We start from the raw sequence: 24,975 nt of genomic DNA on the forward strand, positions 1-24,975 counted from the left end.
AAACTCGTTGTCTAAGGAGACAACGAAGGATGTGTTGGGAGATCAGGATCTACTAATTTGAACAGCATGTGACCGCATGTCATAGTCATTGTCGTTACAGGAGTGAAGAAAAGCTCTCTGTTCCGAAGCGAAAACATATCTGCATGTTGCCGGGGTACTTCCTTATATACCCACGAGGTGGGGCGGAGTTACGCTATGCAAATTCCGCAGACCCATGGCATTTTTTTGCCATTGGCTCGTTTTCTATACTCGAAGGTGATAGGTTATCTAAGCGAAACCCCATTCGTCGTCATCTGACGTAACTCGGAGTGACCACGAAAGGGAACACATATTTTGACCTGTTATTAAAATACATGTTTGGTTCAGGTGAAACTGATTGTGTATTAAATGTTTTTCAAAAATGTATAAAAACCAACACGAATACAAAGCTTGTTAAAATAATTATTTTGATCACCTTGGACATCCTTATTGTTCATTGACCCTTACACAAATGTCGAGCACGAGTTGTAACGCACCTGTTTTAAACTAACTCAGAACAGAGGAGAGTCTGCTGGAGAAAAGAGAACGAGACAGAGCTTTTCAGAGATGACGAGAACAGAGATGATATGTAAAGCGACACAGAAATGATGCTGTTTTTATAACTAAACAGGAGTGTAGTAGTTAAGTCAATAATTTTGTCTGTTTTGTCTTCACTTGTCTGTTGTTTTAGTCTGCAGTATGTCTTTGGAGAGCGCACCTGGGTTGAATACTGGCCGACAAGCGAGGAAAGCCAAACTCCACAATTCAGGGATCAGTACATCGGCATCTCTGAGCTCCAGAATAGCCTCGACAGACACGGATGTGCTTCATAATGTTGATTAAATGTTCAAAATGTTGATTACAGGAAATTAAACATCCTCTCTTGCATACTCTCAATAAATCTTAAATAATATTGTTGGAGCTAAAATAAAATAAAAATTAAATGGTGACTTGAATTCATTTCAAGTTCAATTTAAAATTGACTAACTAATACCTTGCAAGAATATTCTGATAACTTTTTCCAATCTGAATCACAAATCCAACATTTTAATTTGTTTTGTGTGATATTTTAATTCTGTATCTCATTGTAATAATCATAAGAAACTTTAAAGGAGAATTTCTGGATATCTGAATTGGCTAAACATTATTCAAAAGAAAAAAGAAAAAAATGCGTTCAGATGATTATTCCTGTTGATGTGGATGATAAAAGATATGGAAGAGGTATTGGGATAAATTACTTTCTAGAACATTCAAAAAGCAAAACCTCAAGAGGCCTGATGTGGAGCATCTCAAGTCTAGAAGAGGAATCTAATATCACAAAGATGGGAAACTGATGTAGTCCATTGATTTGTTTTTCAATAAATAAACTGAATTAAAGTTTTTTTGGCACGCATCACCACCAACAATGCTAAATCAAGACAGAATTTCATTTACAGTGATAATTTTGAATGGATGAGGCATTTTGACCCGGGTCTTTGGCAAGATTTTTAAAAATTGACTGTTCATCGGATTGGTCCAAGACCTTAGGAGATTTGTCGCAACTTTGACTGGATTTTATGTGGTTGTAATAAAAAAATGTCAAATACTTCTCAAATACAAATACTTCTCTCGTGGGTCAATTTGACTCCCATAGGAATGAATGGGAAATGGGATTTTTCTTTTATTGGTCAAAAAACAAAAAAAATCTGGCAGAATCCAGAACACACACACAAACGAAGAAATTAGATTAGAGAGCATCATCAATGCAGAACACACACACATCAGTTTTTTTCAATCAGTCACAATGCAGACTGCACATATATGAAGTTTACAATGCATTACATGGTTTCATTGTTTGTATATATATATTTTTTTTTTTTATCGAGCAGATTATTAAATGACAATATACATGACATACATGGAGAACATCATAACCTACTGTTTTCTTTTTTAACATCCATAGAAATTAATGAATAAAAATTATATAAAAATAACCGGAACAACATCCTTATCCCTACCCATCCTAAAGTACCCCACAAAAAATAAAGGGAAAAAAATCCAAAGAAGGGACAGTCTCAACAAAGGAGTCTCTGAGAGGAGTGTTTAATTTTTTCCAGGAGTAGAAAGGACATCAAGAAAAATTTGGAGGGGGCAAGAGGATTTCCAATGCAACAATATTCCTCTTCTGGCTGCCAATGAAGCAAAAGCAACAGTATCAGCATGGCACTTGTTGTACAATCCATTAACGGTTAACTCCAAAAATGTCACAGAAACATTAAGAAAAAAAGACAAGAATGAATACAATTTAGGACAAGTATAAAATGTATGAGTATTTTCTGGGGACAGTGAACATTTGCACCTCTCATCTTCTGTTAAAGAAAGTTTCTTCAATTTTGCTTTGGTGAAATGAATTCTGTGAACAACTTTCAACTGAATATGATTTAAACGAGCACAGATGCGGACAGAATTCATTTTAGCTAGAGCATTATTCCACAGCTCCTCGTCAAAAGAAGAGGAACTGTGAAGAGCGTAACAGGCCATAAAATGAGGCAATATGTGATTTTGGAAGTGACATTATATATTCAATTAAAGTTTTCTTTGGCTAGTGAGGGAGCAATGTGTGTTTTAGCAAAGTCATGTAACTGCAAATAGTGGAATAAATTGGATTTATAAGTTTTATAAATTGAATCTACTCAGCAAATCTTTAAATGACACAAATGTGTGATCAGAAAACAAATCATGAAACAATACTAGAGCCTTCTCCCTGAGCTGTGCAAAAGCTGAATCCAAGGGTACGAAAAGAAGATTACCACAAATAGGCATAAAGGTGGATCATGATGTGTTTAATCTAAAATGAAGACGAAACTGTTTCCAGATTTTGAGTGAAGAAAGCACAATCGGGTTAGTGGTGTATTTAGAGGGTCACTGCAAATTGGGATCAAAAACTAATGCTGGTATCGAGGACGATACACAGGAGTTTGCTTCTATCAAACGCCAATTAATATCTGGGGAATTACACCATGCATATATTTTCTGGATATTAGCTGCCCAATAGTAGAAAACCAATAGTAGAAAAGGAAATTTTCTAGAATTTGGAAGAGCGAGACTCCAATATTGTTTGATCATCGTCTTTGAAGAGTTGACTAGTGTAAAACTGGAGGCTTACCAGCCCAAATATAGGAGGATATAGTGGCATCAAATGATTTAAAGAAATATTTGGGGAGAAAAATGGGAACAGTCTAAAATAAAAAAAGTAAGTTGTGGTAGAATATTCATTTGAATTGATTCAGTCCTACCTACTAATGATAGTGGAGGACTGCTCCAACACATGGTTTCATTGTTTCATTGCACATATTAATTTTGTAACCAAACCTTTTCTGAACGGCCTCCACATCTTCCGAGTTTTTGCATCTACAGGAGTATTGATGTTCAACGTTCATCGGGGCAAATCCACTCTTTTATATTCCGGGGATAAGTCTAAAGTCTAAGGGCGATGTAAATAGCTAAATGAGTTTAACTGCAGAAAATCTTACATTACCCGTGACCACGCAATGGCTTTTAGGTCGTCAAGTCGTGTAACATGAATATACATTTACAGGGTCCTTTTTGATCTGTTTAAATAATAATATTACTGTTATGTGAAACTCCGAACAATTTATAGTCCATTCCTTAAAGATAAAATATGTTAAAAAAATATATATAAAAAAAATCAAAATGAACAAAAGTTAAATAATGAGTCAATACATCATCAATCCTTCTTCCAAAATGTGTTTTAGTGTTATGCTGATTCACTATGGTAAGCTTATTAAAAGACTTAGCGGGATACTTTTGGCAGGTATTTGCATACGTCACTCGCCCGAGCGTGTCTCGTCATCCATAAATAGAGAAAAGTTGCTCCGGCTGCTTTGAGTGGAAGGTTAGTTAACACAACGAGTTGTGTTGAGCACGAGTTGTAACACCTGTTTTAAACTAACTCAGAACAGAGGAGAGTCTGCTGGAGAAAAGAGAACGAGACAGAGCTTTTCAGAGATGACGAGAACAGAGATGATATGTAAAGCGACGCAGAGATGATGGTGTTTTTATAACTCAACAGGAGAGTAAGGTATATTTATTGAACAGATACACTGTCATATGTATCTCTCTAACAGAGTTCACTGTAAGCATAATCTATTGTGAAGATCATTTCATTATGGTTGTTTTAGAGCAGTGGAATTTATTTTCATGGAAGAACTGTGTCTATCAATGGCTGGCTATCAGTAACGTCTTCATCTAATCAGCTTGAGATCATTTCCATAAGCCTGAATGTTTTTTGAGCAGTAGGATAATCTCACTCTCTTTTTATAGTTATGAGAAAGAAATGACCACCCAAGGGCCGTCATTCCACGCTGCATGTGGGCCAGATCATCTTTCCACGTGCCAGATGTGGGCCGGATCTGGGACGTCACAATGTTGCTATGTGGCAACAATGTCCATCCGCACAGTCACACAGAGTGACATAGTGCACATTTAATAATCTTACACAGAGATTTACAACTTACTGTCGCCTTTCACACTGGATTCAAACTGGTCTTGCTCTCATTATAAACAATGGGACTTTTCGTATTATTACATAATTCTTTATTTAGAAACTGTGACCATCCCAGGATCAGCAGTCTGCAAATGATATACTGTATATATAAAAAAGTATTTTATTAATTTCTTATCTAATTTATTTAACCACATTTTTAAACATTTAATTATTTTAAATGTCTTCTTATATGTGACCCTGGACCACAAAACCAGTCTTATGTGTAATTTTTTTTTTATTGAGATTTATACATCATCTGAAAGCTGAATACATAATCTTTCCATTGATATTAGGTATGTTAGGATAGGACAATATTTGGCTGATATACAACTATTTGAAAATCTGGAATCTGAGGGTACAGAAAAATCGAAATATTGAGAAAATCGCCTTTAAAGTTGTCCATTTCTATTGGCGATAGTGCTGCATCCACTCACAAAAATAAATGTTTTATATATTTAAGGTGGGAAATTTAAAAAATATCTTCATGGAACATGATCTTTACTTAATATCCTAATGATTTTTGGCATAAAAGAAAAATCTATAATTTTGACCCATACAATGTTTTGTTGGCTATTGCCACAAATATATCCGTGCAACATAAGACTGGTTTTGTGATCCAGGGTCACATATATCATATAAAGTGGTTTCTTTTATAAACAATTCTTTAAAGTTAATAAACCAGTTGTGCTCCAAACAATATGTTTTCTATATTTTAATTTATATAAAGATATATTTATTTATTAATAAAAATATAACATACATACTGAACTTATATTACATCCAGTGCGTGTCCTAATGTGCAATAGCCTATATTGTCCCAAGACAGTATCTCTTAACTTATTCAGTATCTCTTAACTTATTGTCCCGTGTTCTATTTATTTACAACTACAGTATAAATGAAGAGCTTTGAAACATCCCTCCATTCTCCAAACTGCCTGTCCTGTAGGGTTGCTGGAGTCTATTATTATAGCGTCTCAGGCTGAAGACTGGGAAACACACTGGACGGATGGTCAGTCCATCACTGCTTTGGAACATTTAAACCTCATTTACACAAAAACACATGTGTTTTGCTGAAATGAACATCTTTGATATCCATGGCTATATACTGCTCAATAATTCTTTCGACCTCTCAAAGATCCACAGAGCGGCTGCCAGTTTACCAAAGGTTGAATTTACACAACGGGTTTTTGCAGGTCATTTACGGGAAATCTGAATTTGACTGCTGTTACTCTTATGCTTATGAGATCTTTATTAATCTCCTGCACTGAATTTGACAGACAACAGCTGTTTTTAAATTAAGCATTGATTCAAAGACTCAAGATTCAGATTTATTCAGAGTCTATATGTTAAATGAACTTAAAATATATATTTTATTTAGAAAATGTATGAAAATAAAGAAGTTATTTGTGTTTCACACAGGAGATTCATAAAGATCTCATAAGGATTTGAAAAGTGAATGGCAGTCAAACATAAATATTACTTGCTATACTGTTAGATTGTAGATCGCTGAACTGAAGTGTCAGTTTACTTACAAAACAAATGCAAAACAGAGAGAGAGAGAGAAGTTTGGACTGTGAGGGTGACGGGGACGAGTATAAATCTGAGCTGCTGCAGGTTCACACACACACACACACACACACACACACACACACACACACACACACACACACACACACACACACACACACACACACACATAGACACTATGGACGTGAAGCTGCTGTGTCTGACTGTTGTTCTTCTCTCCTCACCCCTCCTCACACTGTGTGACCCGCTGTGAGTATTAAACACACCGTTTGCTCATAGAGTTACTAATAATCATTTTTTAAGATTTCAAACGCTGTGATTTGATCTCGTCAGGTTTGTTCTGTCAGCTCCTAATTTGCTGAGAGTGGGTTCCTCAGAGAACATGTTTGTGGAGGCTCAGGATTACTCTGGAGGAAACCTGAACGTGAGGATCTCAGTGAAGAACTTCCCAAAGAAAGACAGGGAGATACTGTCCAAAACAGTGACACTGACTGCAGAAAACAATTACCAGATCCTTACAGATATAAAGGTGAGAGCTCCATAAATACAGTGATGTTTCATTCTGTAACATGGTGAGGGTCAGGAGCAGGATCAAGCAGATCCACGTGCAGGTTTATTAAAATAATACACAAGGTTATAGAACACAAGGTAACTAGCATAAACAAATAAAAACACGAAACATGATAAACCAAAGAATGTGATTTCAGCGACTGAGAGAGAACAAGGGCTATATATACACAGCGACGCTGAAATCACATTCTTTGGCTTATCGTGTTTCGTGTTTTTATTTGTTTATGCTAGTCCAAAAGCCTCCGTACAAGGTTAAAAACCAGTTCAAATGTGGTCATTGCATATTTTCAACATAATTTATGGTCTCATTTAGACAATTTATACTGTTTCTGGACCATGTAAAAACTCTCAGGATGCTTTAAATTAAAAATGTTTATTTCAATGTAATTTCCTTTTGTAATTGCAAAGCAACTCACAGACAGTTTGTGTTTGTCCAAAAATCATGAACATAAAAGACACATCAGTAAATCATCAGACACTTGTGCTGAGACTCATTTAATGAGACCTTAAATGATGTTGAAAATATGTCCACAATGGCCACATTTGAACTAGTTTTTAACCTTGTACAGAGGCTCCATGAACGTCTATATTGGACGTGCAGAACACGTCAAAAAAGACGTCATAAAAATGTTCATTCTGGCTCCTCAGTGGACGTCTTTTCAACGTACGACTTTTGTGACAAAGACGTTGAAAAGACGTCTTTTGGACATCATTTTGTTTAGTGGGCAAGTGAAACACAAGGGCTATACACAGGCAGACAAGCTTAACATGATAACAAGGGGGCGTAGATAATAAGAAACATCTGAGCCCCTTTCACACAGCGCTTTGAACCCGGGAAATTGCCGGCAAATTGCAAGAGTGCCTTCTGTGTGAACGCAAACACGACCCGGGATTAATGCCGGGATCGATGCCGGGTTGGGGACCTAGTAATATTGCCGTGTTCAGTCCCGGAATACGCGCTGTGTGAACAAAATAATAATAATGCCGTGTCGTAGTGATGACGCTGAAGCCGGGATCGTTCGCCAGCTGTGAAACGGTACGTAATGCGCAAGTTAATGATCGAATCAGAGAAAAAAATGCACAAGCGTGGTTTCTCGAGAGAGAGATTGCAGTTCATAAGCAAACTTAAGACGCTGCTGAGACATTACAAGTCACATCGATGTCACGTGTCTTTACGGGATTTTTACGGGTTGTGTGTGAACGCACTCTCTGATTCCGGAAAATAACTGGCAGTGTGAATGAACCAAAATCAAACGAACCTGGGTCAAATCCTGGGTCACTTTATCTGTGTATTTTCCGGAATCTCTGTGTGAAAGGGGCTCTGGAGATAATGCCGCGTTCCAGGCAACCTGTAAACCGTGTTTTTCCAACTCGTAACTGGGAGTACATCGATCTAGTACGAGTTCACGGGTGGGAAGTCACGGGTTTGACTGCCGTTCCAGTGCACTTTCACGGGTCTAAGGTTGGAAAAACACGGGTTACAGGTTGCCTGGAACGCGGCATAATCAACATGAAAATCTACAAAGAACTACAAAACATGGTGTAAGACAGGACCAAGAGTCCAGGAACACACAAGACAGGGGAACACAGGCTGGGATCATAACACATTCTCATTATTTTTTTTTATCAGATATAATTTAGGCTGATGATTATCTGTTCTTTAGATCCCTGATGATCAGAACTTCTTCTCTGATGATCCTCTGGAGAAGCAGTATGTGTATCTACAAGCTCAGTTTCCATCACACACTCTGGAGAAAGTGGTCATGGTCTCATTCCAGTCTGGATATATATTTGTACAGACAGACAAGCCCATCTACACGCCTGCTAGCACAGGTACGAGTATGTGCTAAGTAAAGTTCACAACGTAATTTCGGGAGGAATTAACTATCTAAATCTAATCTTTCAATTAACTGCTGGAGCATAAGCAGCCGCTCACCTTGCTCTGGCATCAGCTGTTTTGGCGTCCCTCCAACTCCCCAACTCCACCAACATCATTTAAATAACATAATTATAACATCTTGCTACCATACTCATCATGTAAGCATTAGTAGTCCCACTGGAGGGTATATCTAAGCTAGTGTTGAAGCTGCTTCATTGAGCCCTCCATTGTGGACAGCAAGCCAAATACACTTAACCTTTTTAGCTTAAAGATTATAAGGGCAAAGGAACTCATGAAATACTTGGAAAATATAACGCACAATGTGAACTTTATATATAAGCATGACATAATTGTTTATTATTAAACTGACTGCTATGTGCATAAGGGTCTGTATCTGATTAAAAAACATCAGAACTCATATTTCAGTTTTTTGCTTTGACCTCTTTTTCAGTTCAATACAGGATTTTCTCTCTGACGCCCAACATGAAACCATTAAGTCAGACTGGAGTCACGGTGGAGATCATGGTACACACTTATATAAGTGCACACTGTTATTACACACACACATTTCAGCTGTGATGAGCATCATTGCACTGCTGATCTCAGTAAACACAGTGTTACTGCTGATTTCTGTGTTTCTGAAGAATCCACAAGGCATCACAGTTTCATCAGAGAAGTTAAATCCAGTGAAAGGGATGAAGTCTGGAAAATACGACATTCCTGAGGTTGCCAGGTGTGTGAAACGCTGACTGAAGATATTCAACCTGAGTGAACTTTATTTAATGATTCAATGACTTCTCTTTAATTTATCTACACAATACTCATAGATGTGATCTGTGTTATAAGATTCATTTGATCTGTTGTATAATGCTTATTTATATTTAGTTAAAGTGTTTTGAAATGTTTTTGTTTCAGTCCTGGGATCTGGAAGGTTGTCACTCGGTACACAAACACTCCTCAGAAGAAGTTTACTGCAGACTTTGAGGTCAAAGAATATGGTAAGATGTGTGTCAACAAAATGTGTGTTGTGTAAATGCAATAAAAGAATGTATTTATTTATTTGAGTATTTTCTCTGGATTGGTTTATAGTGCCGCCAACATTTGGAGTCAGATTAAGACCCAGTAAGTCATTCTTCTATGTGGGTGACGAGAGCCTGACAGTCGACATTGAAGCCAAGTAAGACAACATATGTTCTGCTTCTCTGTATTGAAAATTAATCTTTAATTTGTGCACACACTGATTTAAAATAGATCTCTATGTAAACTACAAAATAATGTGCTGTGAGCAACCAAAACTTTTCATGAGTGTTTGAGATAGTATAAATTCCAAAAGTAACAAAGACATTTATCTTAGTCACAAAATGCATATTTTTTTTAGTTGTGGTTATTCTGTATTTTACTGGTAGTATGAATATTGTTTCCTGTGTATCCGCTCTCATGACTGAAGTTTCCTCGCTCATCGTTCTTCGCCCCCTCACAGTGCAATTAGAGGACTGAGATGCTCATCAATTTGAGCATTGAGAAGCACCCACAGATTTTGGGGATGCTAGTGTGAACATGATGGATTACGGACAATATATTGATGTATGCTGTGTCTGAAAGGAACTCTGTGTGTTCATGTTTATAAGCATGAAGGAATGAGAAGCCCCAGGAAGTGGATTTGAGGCAATATTTGGTTTGCAACATTTGTTTGCATAAATCTGAATGCATGGACTCTGTTTGCATTTGTTAAATGTTGTCAACAACAACAGCTTAAGGGAAAGCCCTAACAGGTTTTATATATAATTTAATATGACTGAATCAACCTGACATCAGTTGGTTACACCAGGGGTTTTCAAAGTGTGTGGCACAGATAGAGTGACCACCTGTCCCACTTTACGTTGTACTGTACAGCAATTTTACCCTTTGTCCCGCCTCACGCAAATTGAGCATCTGTCCCGCTTTTTCATTCGACCCTGCCTAATAAATACACGGATACGTCCATAGGCGTACTCAGAGCCATAGAGAGAGAGAGTTGCGACACTCCCATAGACCTCCGTTGTAAATAATGGCGGCGCTTTTAACCGCCTACTTCCGGGATATGAAGATCGGAATAGTTCCAAACACTGTCATTTGGGCGTTGGACACCATTCACTTACATTGCTGCGCGTCGAGTTGTTCCAGAGTTAAGTTGCCGAAATATCGACCTCTTTTGAATTGTCAACTGTCTATATTGTATCAGAGGCCCTTTGCGATGCTTATACTGGTCTTCATTTGTACATGCACAGCGTAATTATTTATATTTTATGTTGGTTGTTTCAACCAATTTTCAAGCACTGCCTGCTAGCTAACGTTAGTTAGCTAGCGCGACTTCGTCAGCTAAGAGTTCGGTAATGAATCGCTACCACCTTTATAGCAACTTTTATTTAATTAAATTTTTTGGGATATACTAACTTTTCATTATGTTATTATTGTCTTGAGTGAAGCGGCTTGTGAGAACAATGCTGGACCTTTAGGATTGTTATGGCCATCACCAGTCCTGTCTGTTTCATGGATCACCTGCCCCTGGTTTTTGTTTTTCTTGTTCACACACACAAGCACACATTTTTGTTGTCTGTCATTGCTTAATAAAAAATATTTTATTTGAAAACCTTCATTTGTATCAGCCATGCTTAAATTCGTTTTTAATCTGTTATAGTTTTGATAATGTGTATGGCCTTAATCTTAAAATAATATTCTTAGTCTTAACATGATCATGTTTCACGTTGTGGTCCTGGGGGTGGCCACTTTCATCAGAAGAAGTGAGCTAGCTTCTAAGCGAATTCTGAACGGACCGCCACGGCAGACCTCTTTGCGTGATCACGAAGGTAGGCTAATGGCTGAATCAAAATTTATAAGCAAAATCACGGGAATCAATAGCCTAATACAGCAAAATCACGGGAATCAATAGCCTAATACAGCCCAGTTGTGCTAAAATAAATATCATGAGACGTCCATCATCAGATGAATGATATGGAAAAGTTAAGTTAGAGCCGCTAAAGCCAGTGCTACTACCCATGCGAACATGAACACTAAGCTTTTCCCTCCAAAAATATAGCCTAAAACTTATCTCCAAATGCAAAACTGACATTAACAAAATGCAATAATGCAATAACAGCTGAAAAAGTACTTGGGTGTGTGTTTTATTTTATATTTACCGTTCAATAATGCAATCGCTGCTGTCTGTCCCATAGAAGAACATGACAGCCAGCGTATGTTTTGGAACTATTGGGGCTTACATGAACCACGTGACAGCCATAGCGGCGACATCAAAGAGTGTCGCAACTCTCTCTCTCTATGGCTCTGGGCGTACTGTTAACTTATGTCCAATAGTTCAGAGGAGAGCAATAAAAGCGTTAGTCGATAGGCTGAGTCGTACGTCAATCAAACTGTTGACTGGTGCACGAACGCCTCCTCAACATTGTCAACAATCTCAACAATCTCAAATTGGAGAGCGCGCGCGCTGTTCGGTCAGGTTATTAAGCAAAGCAGCCATGGCCAGTGTGGCCACGAAAAAGAGAAGATGCACTTTTAATAGCGAATGGACCGCAACATACTCTTGGTTAAGACCTGTAGATGGCGAAGCAGAGAGAGCTTTTTGCATTTAATGCAAAAGCAGTTTTTCTGTGGGACATGGTGGAGAATACGACGTGAAGCGACATGGTGCATGTGAGTACCACAGAAAAAAAGCACATCATCAAGAAACATGCAAATCAGTGCAATCGTTTTTCAATAAACCAAATGACCCACAGGCTGACAAAGTTTCGGCAGCAGAAGTGACGAGCATTTATATCATGCCGTACATACACATTCATATCGCTCTACCGACTGCAGCAACAAGTTGTATTCAAGAAGACATCACCTATGCTTGCGGGTGGATATACTATCACTAATATCAATGTATAGGCTAGGCCTTATATTTTGTTGAACTTAAATAGGCTAGGCCTAATATATTTTGGTATCTTGTATTTTAAGGTGAATTTGATTCACTGAGAGCATTTTTTTTTAGTTTCGTAATGCCTGGTCCTTTGGACAGTTGATTAATTTGATAGTCCCAATAAAGACGATCGTCTTTATTGGGACTATCTGTCCAAAGTTCATCTCGAGATGTTGCAAAATTAGTGTTTTGTCTTTTATAGGCCTAGGCCTATGCCTTAAAGGGATAGTTCACTTTGAAATTAAATTTTGGTATGTTTTAGCTTACCTCAAGGGCATCCAAGATGTAGGTGTCTTTTTTTCCGCAGTAGTTTCAATTTTGATATTTTTAGGTCAAACCGTTCTTGTCTGTCAGTCATATAATGCAGGTCGATGGTCACTTGTCTCAAACAGCATGCACAGAGTCCAAATTAAAACAATTCCCCGTCGTCCAAATTAAACAATTCCCCATCGTAAGTACACATTGATGGCCTAAGACACGAAACGAGCGGTTTGTGTGAGAAAACGAACAGTTTTTATATCGTTTTTACCTCTTGAACTCAGCCACGTCCAAGTGATCTGAGAGCGCGGCCGGGTATAGATATATACAATAGATGTCGCCTTGGCTACGGTTTCGCAGTAGCCAAGGCGACATCTAGTGTATATATCTATACCCGCCCGCGCTCTCAGATCACTTGGACCATCGACCTGCATTATATGACTGACAGACAAGAATGGTTTGACCTAAAAATATCAAAATTGAAACTACTGCGGAAAAAAAGACACCTACATCTTGGATGCCCTTGAGGTAAGCTAAAACATACCACAATTTAATTTCAAAGTGAACTATCCCTTTAAGCTGTAGAAACTTTGGGTGATATTTTGGGTCAGGTAGTGTCTTAATCTTTTAGTCGGTGGGTTTAAAAAATGTTTCTTGGTAAATTAGATTTATTACGTCTGTCCCAAATTGTCCCACTTTACCATGCTACTTGTCCCACATTTTGTCTGACTGGAGGTGGTCACCCTAGGCACAGAGAGAAGCTCCAGAGTATATTGGCTACTTACACTGTAAAATCCAACAGTTGTTCTTCTAACTAACACTTTTTAGATAACTATATATATATACAAAATGAGTAGTGTACATGCTCATATAAAAAAATATAAAAAAAACATGAAAAACCCTCATGTTGTTCAAAACATGTATGACTGTGGAGAAAGAAAAGAAGGTAGTTAGACAAATGTTCAAGCTGGGCTTTTATAGGTACCTGTTTGGACAGAAGGTGGAAGGACATGCGTTTGTGATGTTTGGTGTGATGGACGGTGAGGAGAAAACAAGTATTCCTTCTTCTCTTCAAAGAGTTCAGGTGGGAGACATTAAACAGTTTCCAAGCTGGGATCAATCTCATTTCTCTTCACCTAAAGGATGACTTGAATAAAACATTAAAATGCTTTTTACTGCGTCTTGTTGTTGACTGCTGTTGTCTTTCTCATATGAATAGATTAGGGAAGGAGAAGGTACAGCAGAACTGAGCAGGGAGATGATCACTAAGACCTTTCCAGACATTAAGCAGCTGTTTGGACGATCAATCTATGTTTCAGCCAGTCTTTTAACAGAAAGTGGTAAGACTCAACAGATACTGTACATCTGTATGTTTACATGCCTGTGTGTGATTGTATATGAGAGGCTAATCCTGTGTGTGTGTGTTTCAGGCAGTGAAATGGTGGAAGCAGAAAGGAGAGGCATTCAGATTGTGACGTCACCGTACACCATCCACTTCAAAAGAACACCACAATTCTTCAAACCTGGGATGCCCTTCAGTGTCTCGGTATGAAACATTGACTAAAAAGTAAACAAGTAAACATCATAAACTATTTAAGTTTGCATGAAATGGAAGTTGCAATAGTTTTTTCTTCCCTATTGTGATGTGCAGAGAAATTGAGTGTTACATGATATGTGAAAAACTGAAAGGTTAAGAGCAAATACTTTGCATTGTTGTAGTATTAACAGGTATTAGGACATTTAGCATTTACCTTACTGTTAATCAGCAGTGGTGGAATGTAACGAAGTACAAATACTTTGTTACTTTATTTAAGTACATTTTTCACATATCTGTGGATATTGAAAAATCTCCTGTTTTCGGTGCTGATGCGGTGGTGACGCGTTCATGTAACATGTAAGGGTGGCGCTGCCAATAAAGGCCTAAAAGCTGTCACAAAGAACCGGCAAAAGTAATGATTATGAATATGTAAAATATAGCAAGGAGACATTTTAATTGTTTATTAATGAACAAGTGTTTTCTAAAAATTACACATGCAGCAGTCTGTTTACTTTTTGAATTGTTCTGTTTAAAAGAAGACATTTCAAGCTTTCTATATTTTTTTTTTACCTCAGAATAGTTTATATCTCACAATTCAGATTTTATAACACGAAATTGACGAATATCATGCAATTCTTACTTTATATCTCCCAATTGCGACTTTATTACTCAGAATTGCGACTTTATTTCTCAGAATTGCGACTTTATTTCTCACAATTCTGACTTCATATCTCGCAATTCTGAGAAAAAAAGGGGCGTCGCCACTTTTGAATAAGAAACAATATCAAGACTATAAAACTCTGCACATCACATTTTTGACTTTATTGATTCTGCTTTTATTCGTAATGCAATGGACCGGTCAACGGGACATAAATTAATCCTTAAAGGATGGCACTTTATGGGACATTTGCACAAAAAGAATAAATAACTTACCGTAGCCTATTTTATAAGTCGCTCCGGAGTCGCATATCAGTCAAAAAATGCGCCACGAGGAAGAAAAAACATATATAGCCTAAGTCGCACTGGACTAAGTCGCATTTTTTTTAAAAATTTATTTCACACACACACACACACACAAAAAAAAAATGTTACAGACAGTTCTCCGTTACGGACGTGAGCGCTCTAAAGCGGCACTAAAATAATGTTTTAAAACTTTCACAGAGACCTCAAACTGAAAGCACAAAGCCTGTCTTTAAATTTAATTTCGTTTTGTATTAATTGTATCTTAATTTTAATCGATGTTTCATCAAAAAAAATTGTCTGGATTTAATAAATAAGAAGTAAATATACTAGGCTATTAGAAAATAGATAATCAGGACACGGAGGCGCTGGCGAACCTGGAGCTCGTCTCATAAATGAACCGAAACTCAGCGTGGGCCTATATAGCCTATTGCCTCACAGACCTGAGACATATATAGATAGCTTGAAATGTCTACTTTTAAGCAGAACAATTCAAAACGAAAGAAAACACAAAACAGACTGCGCTGCTTATGTAATTCGTATGAAATGTGCATTTCTCTCTGGCGCTGCGAAGATCGCGAGTCGTCAACTTCATCTGTCTAGCCGACACTGACATAAAAAATAACTGTTTTAATAGTAAACAATTAAAATGTCTCCTGCTATATTTTACATATTTGCCTGTTCCTTACAAAACACTGACAGTGGGGTTTTTGACTGGGTTTTTTTTTTGTTTTTTTGTTTTTGTTTTTTGAGCAGCTGCGGACAAATTCTTTCGACACACACACAATAGACTATTACGTAACACTCTGCGCTTATGTTTTAAAAACATAATTTAACATAAATAACCATTTTTAAATAGCCCACTTAAAGTGTTTATTACAAATAAATGACTAAATGCTAAAAATGTATACATTTTAATGAACAAACATATGCGTTGCATTTACAATTCTGTGAAAACAGCACCCCCACTTCCCGCGGCCCTGAATAAAATGAATATGTTATGTTCTGTGGAGAGTATCCGGTGGGTAGCCTAGTATTACTTTTGGTTTGCGCAGTGTAATTCACAGAATTACAAAAAAAATATTTTGCCACCTAAAAGTTAACGATTTTTTGTGTCACGTCCACGGCATGTGTAGCCTATTTCCCTCATATTAAATATTAAACGCATGTGTAGACTGATATTTTTCTAATGTCTGGACTCCTTTATTAAGGGAGTATTGATATATATAAACAGTTTTAATATATTGGTATTAAATGCATTTTCTGAGAATTTATATTTCAAGTTTTTACTGCATGTCACGTCCATAACGCTGGAATTGACATCACTTGATTACACATTGTATTAGGCTACCTTATGATATAGTGACCCATACCAGGGTTTTTCCTGGCTGAAAATGAGGCGGAGGTGGCAAAATCCGATAGCTCGGTACCTCTAGGGGGGTCCGGGGGCATGCCCCCCCGTAAGAAAATTTTGTACATTTTAAAGATAAATGCATTAATCTGGTGCATCTTTTTATGTATAATGACCACTAGAAGGTGAAAAAAAAAACACTTTTTACAAGCATGTATTTATTTATTTTTAGGTATTTTAATAATCAGATAATTTGATTTTATTTACAGTTCATAGGGGGCCATATTAACAACATTGTGGTTGAATAACAATCATTTGCTTTCATTTACACATTTTCACAACCAGAAAAATTTGTCTCTTTCAGGTTTTTCAAACATTGCATTATCGGCTTTTTTTGGGTTATCCTTCTTTTTATATTTTTAGACATTAATTAAAAAAATATGAGAAGCTGACGACGAAGATAGAAAAACAAGAAAGACATTTCATCATGGGCGTCAGTTTGGTTTGAAATGTGCTGGGGACAGAGACGCATTCGGAAGTGCATTTTCAGAAGTGCTGGGTACAATGATGCATTCATTTTTTTTTCTCTCTTTCGCGCAGGTTATGTTTTGAAAGATGTCCTGTAGCTCAGGCACTTTTCAACAGGCCCACCCAAAACTTTCACAAAAAAAAAATAAAATAAAAAAATACTTTTAGGCCTACTATAGCCTATTCGAATTTTGTCAATAATTATAAAAAAAAAAAAAATCCCCAATAAGCTCATAATTTGTGCTAAAATAGTGTTTAGTTTTATAAAACCATTTTAAAAAGCTGGTTATATTTTGATGTTTCTGCGCAAGTTCAGCAGACAGTGAGGTTCGGGTTTGTTCCGATCAGAGCTCGTGAGTGGAGAGTGCATTTCTGAATATTCCGCTCCGCTCGTTCATTCCGCAGGGTCGCTCGCTCACCAGATGTCCTGTTGCCTGGTTCGAAATCGATAATATGTGGAATAAGGGCTGCTTCCGACTAAAAGTTCGACTAGTAGGCTAGTTGTTCATTTAAGTCATTCGTGGACAAATCGCCCCTTTATATTAATTTAATTACTTATAGCCTACTACAGGATAATGAGCGTTTACGTAATATAGCCGCACTCAAGCGCACGACCGCACGCATAAAGCTTGCCACAAAAAAAACGGTAAAAGTAATGATTATGAATGCGTCTAAATGTGTCTAAATACGCTGTGAATGTGAATGTGCATTATACGCTGAGTTTCGGTTCATTTATGAGACGAACTCCAGTTCACTCGCCGGCGCCTTCATGTCGTGATTCTGCTATCGGCCTATTTACTTCTTTATTAAATCCATCCAGGCAATTGGTTCATGAAACATTGATTAAAATTAAGATATAATTAATACAAAACGAAATTCAATTTAAAGAAAGGCATCTGTTCTGTTTGAGGTCTCTGTGAAAGTTTTAAAGCAGTCTTTTAGTGCCGCTTTCAAGAGCGCTCACGTCCGTACCCGAGAACTGACACGTTGTTTTTTCCCTCATAAATGCGAACACGAAAAATTAAATAAAATCAATATTATAATGTTTTTTTTTGTTGGGTCAGACAATGATTACTAAATTTCTCTCTCATATTGCTCCTCATAACCAGTAAAAACGGTAAAAAAAAAAAAAAAAAATTCGAACCAAAAGTCAAATTAATATGGACGGAAGTTAAAAGTGGTGGGTACAAAATGACTCATGACGAAATCTGGTGGGTACGCGTCCCCCCCGAAATCGACGCCCATGCATTTCATAACCTCATAACTTTCATAATCTTATAATTACACAGTGACATATGACTGACATGACAGTCTCATGCACGCACACACACACACACACACGCACGCACGCACACACACAGAAGGTTTCCCATCAGCGCGACCCACGATTCACCTCATGTGCAAATAATGGAGAATATTAAGAGAAAAAATCGCAGATGGCCAACTTAAAACGCAGCGGGAAGAGTGATAGAAGAGAGGAGGACTGGGCTAAAACCTTAGGCTACACTGTGGATGCTATTCTTTTTCTCCACGATGCTCTGTAAAAGACTGCTCTAACTTTTCGTTTCATTGGACTTTATTTTCGTTTAACTGTTGGAAACTACGGATGCTTTTCGTTTGATTGGACTTTTATTTTCGTTTAACTGTTGGAAACTACTGGAAAAAAGAATGGCCATGTTCTGTCGTGCATTTTTGAGGTAAGATAACCTGCAAGTTTATTTAATTTAATTGGTTTAGATAGGCTATTGCTCCTTTCGTTTGCGAGCGCTGGTTCGAGCAGCCTGAGCCTGCCTCATTATTTCAAAAAAAGTTGTTTTACTCACTGTGGTTTAATAAATAATCATTTGTTAAATTAACTGTCTGTGTGATATGCTTGAAGTGTTTTATAGCCTATCTGTGGATTGTAGCCAAGTAAAGTAGCCTATTAGCGTTGATTTGAGAGGCTAAATTGATCAAACATGTTGTAGGCTACTCGCTGTCGGTTCGGCTGCTTGGTCGTCATTTAAAAAAAAAATGCTCCAAAACATTTGTCTAAATTAACATGATAAAGAAATGAAAAGAAACATAACTAACAAAACTGACCTATTTTAATGGCTGCAAATAGGGCAGGCTGCCGCTGTGTAATAATAATAATAAAAAAACCGGACTCGAGTCGGACTCGGGCTGATAATTCTGATGAGCTGTCGGACTTGTGCTTGAGCGTCTCGGGCCAGGGCCGGGCTCGTGCTTATTCTGATGCAGTCGAAATGCGCAGAACGGTTTGAGAATGGAATGGAACCCGGCCGTGAACCCGCTGCGGAATCGTGTCGGTGGAAAAGAGGTATCTAATCATGTGATTCCGTCTTGAGTTTTTGTCGACAGACGGAGGCGGCCCGAAATTTGACGGAGGCGGCCGCCTCATAATTCTCTATGCAGGAAAAACCCTGCATACAATGTGCCAAACATATTTTCCTTACCTTGTCGTTCAAGGCCAGGGCACTTTTTGTACAACCAACGTTGTGCTGAACTTGACAAAATTGATCTCCAGCGGCGGCCAGCAGCTCGTGAGTTTTTATTTATTTATTGTTTAAGACGGTTGAAGGTTCTGGAACTTTTGCGCGCTTCCACATCCCGCGCAACTACGGATCTCCCAGGAACATTCATTATATATTGCTGCGTACATTTTTATCCGTGTCGGAGTTTTGAGTAGTAGCCTAAGATGCGCATGGTATGCGCGAGCGGTGCGCGATCATGATCGACTGACAACGAGATTAAGCAGCTGAACAAGAATACGGCCGTGTTCCGATTGTTCTCATCTCAGTTCCGCCGAGACAAAATAGACATGCCATTTAAAAAATCGTTCATTTATTGTCAGAAATATGTTTTCAAAAGCATCACTTTCATCAAATTTGATGTGACATAATTTCCATTAGGCAGCTGACTGTAAACAGGCACATCAGGACACAAACGAGCAGGCTTATGTGTCGGGGCTGAGCCCCGGAGAGCCCCGGCCCAATTTAACCACTATATATATATATATATATATATAAATATAAATAATTTTTTTTCTTTTCTTTTTTCTTCAATAAAAGGTCCATTTAACAAATCCTGACCAGACTCCTGCTGAAAATGTGGAAGTGGAGGTCAATCCTGGAGGGGTCAGAGGTCAAACAAGAGCCAATGGCATTGCAAAGGTTACCGTCAACACTCTAGGAGGATCTTCTACACTGCAGATCACTGTAAGACCTGCAAACTCAACTAATGTTCAGTCACTTTCACTGAAGAACTGGTGGAAAATAGATCAGTTAACATATGTTGAACAAGCAATGGAGTAGGCTATATACTACACAGCACATCAGAAAACAGTGTATTGATTCTTTTCAGGCAAAAACCAAAGATCCACAATTAAGTGACAAACAGCAGGCAGTGAAGACGATGACAGCTCTTGCTTACATTCCCAAAGGAGACTCCAAGAATTACCTGCACATCGGCAATGATGCTACAGAGCTTCAGATCGGTGATCAAATGACACTCAATCTGTACACTGAACAAAGTCCAGGAGTCAAAGATCAAGATTACACATACATGGTGAAGATTATGGTTATTTCTAAAGCTGCACCACAAATGTATTTATTATATCAATATTTGATTAACTACCAAAGCTTGTGTTTGAAATAATATGAATGTCATAAATACTGTTAACTCATCTGCCTCATTTTCAGATCTTAAGTAAAGGTCAGATTGTTCAAGCAGACAGGTTCAAGAGGAGAGGACAAGCTCTAGTGACGCTGTCTCTACCTGTAACCAGAGACATGGTGCCGTCCTTCCGCTTTGTGGCTTATTACCATGTGGGCTCGTCTGAGGTGGTGTCTGATTCAGTCTGGGTCGACGTGAAGGACACGTGCATGGGAACGGTGGGTCAACCATCACAAGAAATGATTGGTATGCTAATCAACTAGATCTGATTCAGTGTCTCTCGTTTTAACAGCTCAAGCTTCAGGTGAAGGACAAGAGGAAAACCTTTGGCACAGGAGATGAGGTCAGGCTGCAGATAACTGGAGATCCTGGAGCTAGAGTTGGGCTGGTGGTGGTTGACAAGGCTGTGCATGACCTTAACAAGAACAGACTCACTCAGACTCAGGTGAAGGACCTTCTTAAGCATCTCAACAGCTTGTAATTTAGCTAATAAATGATATCTTTGTTGCTTTAGATCTGGGACGTCATAGAGAAGCATGACACCGGCTGTACGGCAGGAGGTGGAAGGGACAGTATGGGGGTTTTCAGTGATGCAGGTCTGATGTTTGAGTCCAGCACTGCAGGAGGAACCAACACCAGAACAAGTATATATGTATATTTGTAATTTCTACAATTTTAATAAAAAGACCAGTAAATTTTATTTTATATTTCACTAAAATGAATCCATCGGGGCAGTTTCCATGAACATACAATTTAAATAATTTTCTACAGATTTATGAATGTCTCCAGTGTCTATTATGTTAACTAATTTAAGTTGGTATAATCGGCGCTGGAAAAGCACTGCATCAAGTTCAATTGTAGTGATTTCCCTCTCACACATTAGAGCGCCATATGCTAATTTCATTCTAATTAAATTCCCTCTAGCGCCGGAGTGTCCCTTCCTTTCAAAGAGAAGACGGAGATCACCGGGTGAGAATCTGCTCTTATGATTCAACCCTTTTAAAGATTAAATATGTTTTTAAAGTTCATCTCTGCTGTTAAATATGTTGTTTATCTGTCATTGTGGCTTGAATGAACCCTGTATTGGAAAAGTTAACATATAAGTTAACATAATCTTGAGGATTATCAGAACATGCTAGTATTGATCCAGCTATGATGTCTACAGAGCCCCTAACGGAAAGAATATGAGCTGAAAAAAAAAAAAAGATAATGCTTTTGCTTTCTCTCACAAATGTATGGCATTCCCCCGAGAAACTTTCAGAAAAGAAATAATTGATTAAACAGTGCAAATACGATAGGGTTCTAGCACCAATCAGGGCTTGGAACCCTGATACATTTTTACTTGACTTGATTGTTTGTCCTTTTGCTCTAAAATGTATATTCTGTCACATTTATATCTGTAACAACAGGTGATGATGATGATGAATATTATACAGACTCTGATGAGATCGTGTCACGTACTCAGTTCCCTGAGAGTTGGATTTGGGAAGAGATTGATCTATGTGAGAATTGGTGAGTAGGAGAGCACCGTTCACACTCTTAGCAAATTATGTCATTCAACATGAGCTTTTGGCGACATTGTGTGTGTGTGTGTGTGTGTGTGTGTGAGTCTGATAGTAAACAACCATTAAAAGAGTAATCCAACAGTCTTCTTGTATTTTCCCTAATATCCCAGTCCAACACCAGTCAGAGATAAAGTGATCCTCCTGAAAGACTCTATTACTACCTGGCAGATCTTGGCTGTCAGTCTGTCACCAACACTTGGTAAGATGAAGCTGTAAACACAGGATACATGGTCTGAAAAACATCATCATCATCATCACCATCATCATCATCATCCAGGAGCTGCTGCTTTAAACCCTTCTGTGTGTCTGTGTTCCTCCTCAAAGGCATCTGTGTGGCAGTACCTGAGGAGATTATAGTTTTTAAACCATTTTTCATTGACCTCAAGATCCCTTATTCAGCTGTGCGCGGTGAACAACTGGAAATCAAGGCCATTATTCACAACTACACACCAAGGAATCTGAAGAGGGTAGATCGGATTTAATATTAAAAAATATTTTTTAATTTATGTTATACATTAAAACCATGTTCATCATTATAACTATTTCTGCTTGAGTCAAATCATAGAAATATCAGAATTATCCTCTGTCATCACACATTTTATGTTCAGTTGAAATGCATTTACTTTGGAGGAAGTTTTCTCTAGATATTGAAGAGATTTGTGTCTCGCTCTCCTGTTTTCACAGGTGCGTGTGGAGTTTATGGAGACAGAAGATGTTTGCAGCTTTGCCAGTAAGAAAGGCAAATACAGAACAACAGTAAACATTGACAAAGACTCCAGCATAGCGGTTTCATATGTGATTATTCCCATGACACTGGGACATCATGATATTGAGGTGAAAGCTTCATTATCTGAGTTTTATGATGGAGTGAAAAAGACCCTGAAGGTGGTGGTACGTCTGATGGCATTTCTGTCAATTTTGATTTGGTCATTTATTAATGTAATCAATAGATGTTTGTCATATTTTGAATAGATAAACTCTCTTTCTTTCTCTCTCTCAGTCTGAGGGTGTGCTGATTCCATTACACAGACCAAACGTGGAGCTCAGTCCTGTTAAGAATGGTGAGATTTACTGAACCATACAATTACATTACTGTGTTATACTTGCATTATACAACATTACACACATTATACTTTCAGCCAATTATAAAAAAAGTCATTATAGTTTGAGTTAATCAAGAGATCAGAATGAACTCCTACACTTTTGTAGTTACTCCTACTCTTACTCACCAAAAGCGTACAAAATTTTACCAACTCATTACTCTTCCTCCATCTTCCTCTTTGTCTCTGTTTCTCATCCCGAATGGAACAGGGGGAACACCTGTAGTTATTAGAGCTGAAACACCAGCTGATCGGGTTCCAGACACACCTGCTAACACCGACATCTCGATTACTGGTGAGGAAAAATATGTTTTCATGAATGTGCAACATCCATCTACTCCTCCGGGAGTTTTAGCACTTGAATGAAGATTGTTCCACAGTACTTAATGCTGGGACTGGTTTGTAATAGGGGTTGAACGACTTCATACTTTTAAAGTCGACATTTATGTGATGAAAGTCGAGTCGACTAGTCGCTGATGACGTCATTAATGAACAAATCAGCTATGGCATATGACGCTCCTACATGACATCTTATTTTTATCAGTTCTTTTGTCTTTTTGGGTCATTATGTTTATCACAGATTTCTGCTCGTTCTAAATCAGATATAGATAAAGTATAGCACAGTAAAGATTACATATACAGTGAGGAAAATAAGTATTTGAACACCCTGCTATTTTGCAAGTTCTCCCACTTGGAAATCATGGAGGGGTCTGAAATTGTCATCGTAGGTGCATGTCCACTGTGAGAGACATAATCAAAAAAAAAAAAAAAATCCAGAAATCACAATATATGATTTTTTAACTATTTATTTGTATGATACAGCTGCAAATAAGTATTTGAACACCTGTCTATCAGCTAGAATTCTGACCCTCAAAGACCTGTTAGTCTGCCTTTAAAATGTCCACCTCCACTCCATTTATTATCCTAAATTAGATGCACCTGTTTGAGGTCGTTAGCTGCATAAAGACACCTGTCCACCCCATACAATCAGTAAGAATCCAACTACTAACATGGCCAAGACCAAAGAGCTGTCCAAAGACACTAGAGACAAAATTGTACACCTCCACAAGGCTGGAAAGGGCTACGGTGAAATTGCCAAGCAGCTTGGTGAAAAAAGGTCCACTGTTGGAGCAATCATTAGAAAATGGAAGAAGCTAAACATGACTGTCAATCTCCCTCGGACTGGGGCTCCATGCAAGATCTCACCTCGTGGGGTCTCAATGATCCTAAGAAAGGTGAGAAATCAGCCCAGAACTACACGGGAGGAGTTGGTCAATGACCTGAAAAGAGGGACCACCGTTTCCAAGGTTACTGTTGGTAATACACTAAGACGTCATGGTTTGAAATCATGCATGGCACGGAAGGTTCCCCTGCTTAAACCAGCACATGTCAAGGCCCGTCTTAAGTTTGCCAATGACCATTTGGATGATCCAGAGGAGTCATGGGAGAAAGTCATGTGTTCAGATGAGACCAAAATAGAACTTTTGGGTCATAATTCCACTAACC

The 24,975-nt window shown here is 38.0% G+C and overlaps 1 protein-coding gene across 9 annotated transcripts in view; it reads left to right on the top strand.

Annotated features, from left to right (window-relative positions):
• LOC309493628 (complement C3-like) overlaps positions 1 to 24,975 on the top strand; it is a 528,795-nt gene that overhangs the window by 89,386 nt on the left and 414,434 nt on the right. Inside the window, exons 1-22 of one of the 9 annotated variants that reach the window (XM_082162772.1) lie at positions 6,188 to 6,340; positions 6,425 to 6,620; positions 8,326 to 8,494; positions 8,992 to 9,065; positions 9,185 to 9,273; positions 9,456 to 9,538; positions 9,630 to 9,717; positions 13,735 to 13,837; positions 13,973 to 14,093; positions 14,184 to 14,299; positions 20,201 to 20,347; positions 20,493 to 20,696; positions 20,831 to 21,022; positions 21,097 to 21,249; positions 21,319 to 21,448; positions 21,729 to 21,773; positions 22,214 to 22,316; positions 22,480 to 22,568; positions 22,694 to 22,836; positions 23,054 to 23,260; positions 23,370 to 23,430; positions 23,681 to 23,764. The exons of 5 other annotated variants lie outside the window; for them this stretch is intronic. In XM_082162772.1, the coding sequence (XP_082018898.1) occupies positions 6,270 to 6,340; positions 6,425 to 6,620; positions 8,326 to 8,494; positions 8,992 to 9,065; positions 9,185 to 9,273; positions 9,456 to 9,538; positions 9,630 to 9,717; positions 13,735 to 13,837; positions 13,973 to 14,093; positions 14,184 to 14,299; positions 20,201 to 20,347; positions 20,493 to 20,696; positions 20,831 to 21,022; positions 21,097 to 21,249; positions 21,319 to 21,448; positions 21,729 to 21,773; positions 22,214 to 22,316; positions 22,480 to 22,568; positions 22,694 to 22,836; positions 23,054 to 23,260; positions 23,370 to 23,430; positions 23,681 to 23,764 (2,668 nt within the window). In that variant the 5' untranslated portion in view covers positions 6,188 to 6,269. Of the gene's footprint in view, positions 1 to 709; positions 1,204 to 6,187; positions 6,341 to 6,424; positions 6,621 to 8,325; positions 8,495 to 8,991; positions 9,066 to 9,184; positions 9,274 to 9,455; positions 9,539 to 9,629; positions 9,718 to 13,734; positions 13,838 to 13,972; positions 14,094 to 14,183; positions 14,300 to 20,200; positions 20,348 to 20,492; positions 20,697 to 20,830; positions 21,023 to 21,096; positions 21,250 to 21,318; positions 21,449 to 21,728; positions 21,774 to 22,213; positions 22,317 to 22,479; positions 22,569 to 22,693; positions 22,837 to 23,053; positions 23,261 to 23,369; positions 23,431 to 23,680; positions 23,765 to 24,975 lie in introns of those variants that run through there. 3 more of the 9 variants (XM_082162770.1, XM_082162769.1, XM_082162773.1) reach the window with 3 other exon arrangements.

This window comes from Leuciscus leuciscus (genome assembly GCF_965113295.1).
Source record: "Leuciscus leuciscus genome assembly, chromosome: 3".
NCBI lineage: Eukaryota > Metazoa > Chordata > Actinopteri > Cypriniformes > Leuciscidae > Leuciscus > Leuciscus leuciscus.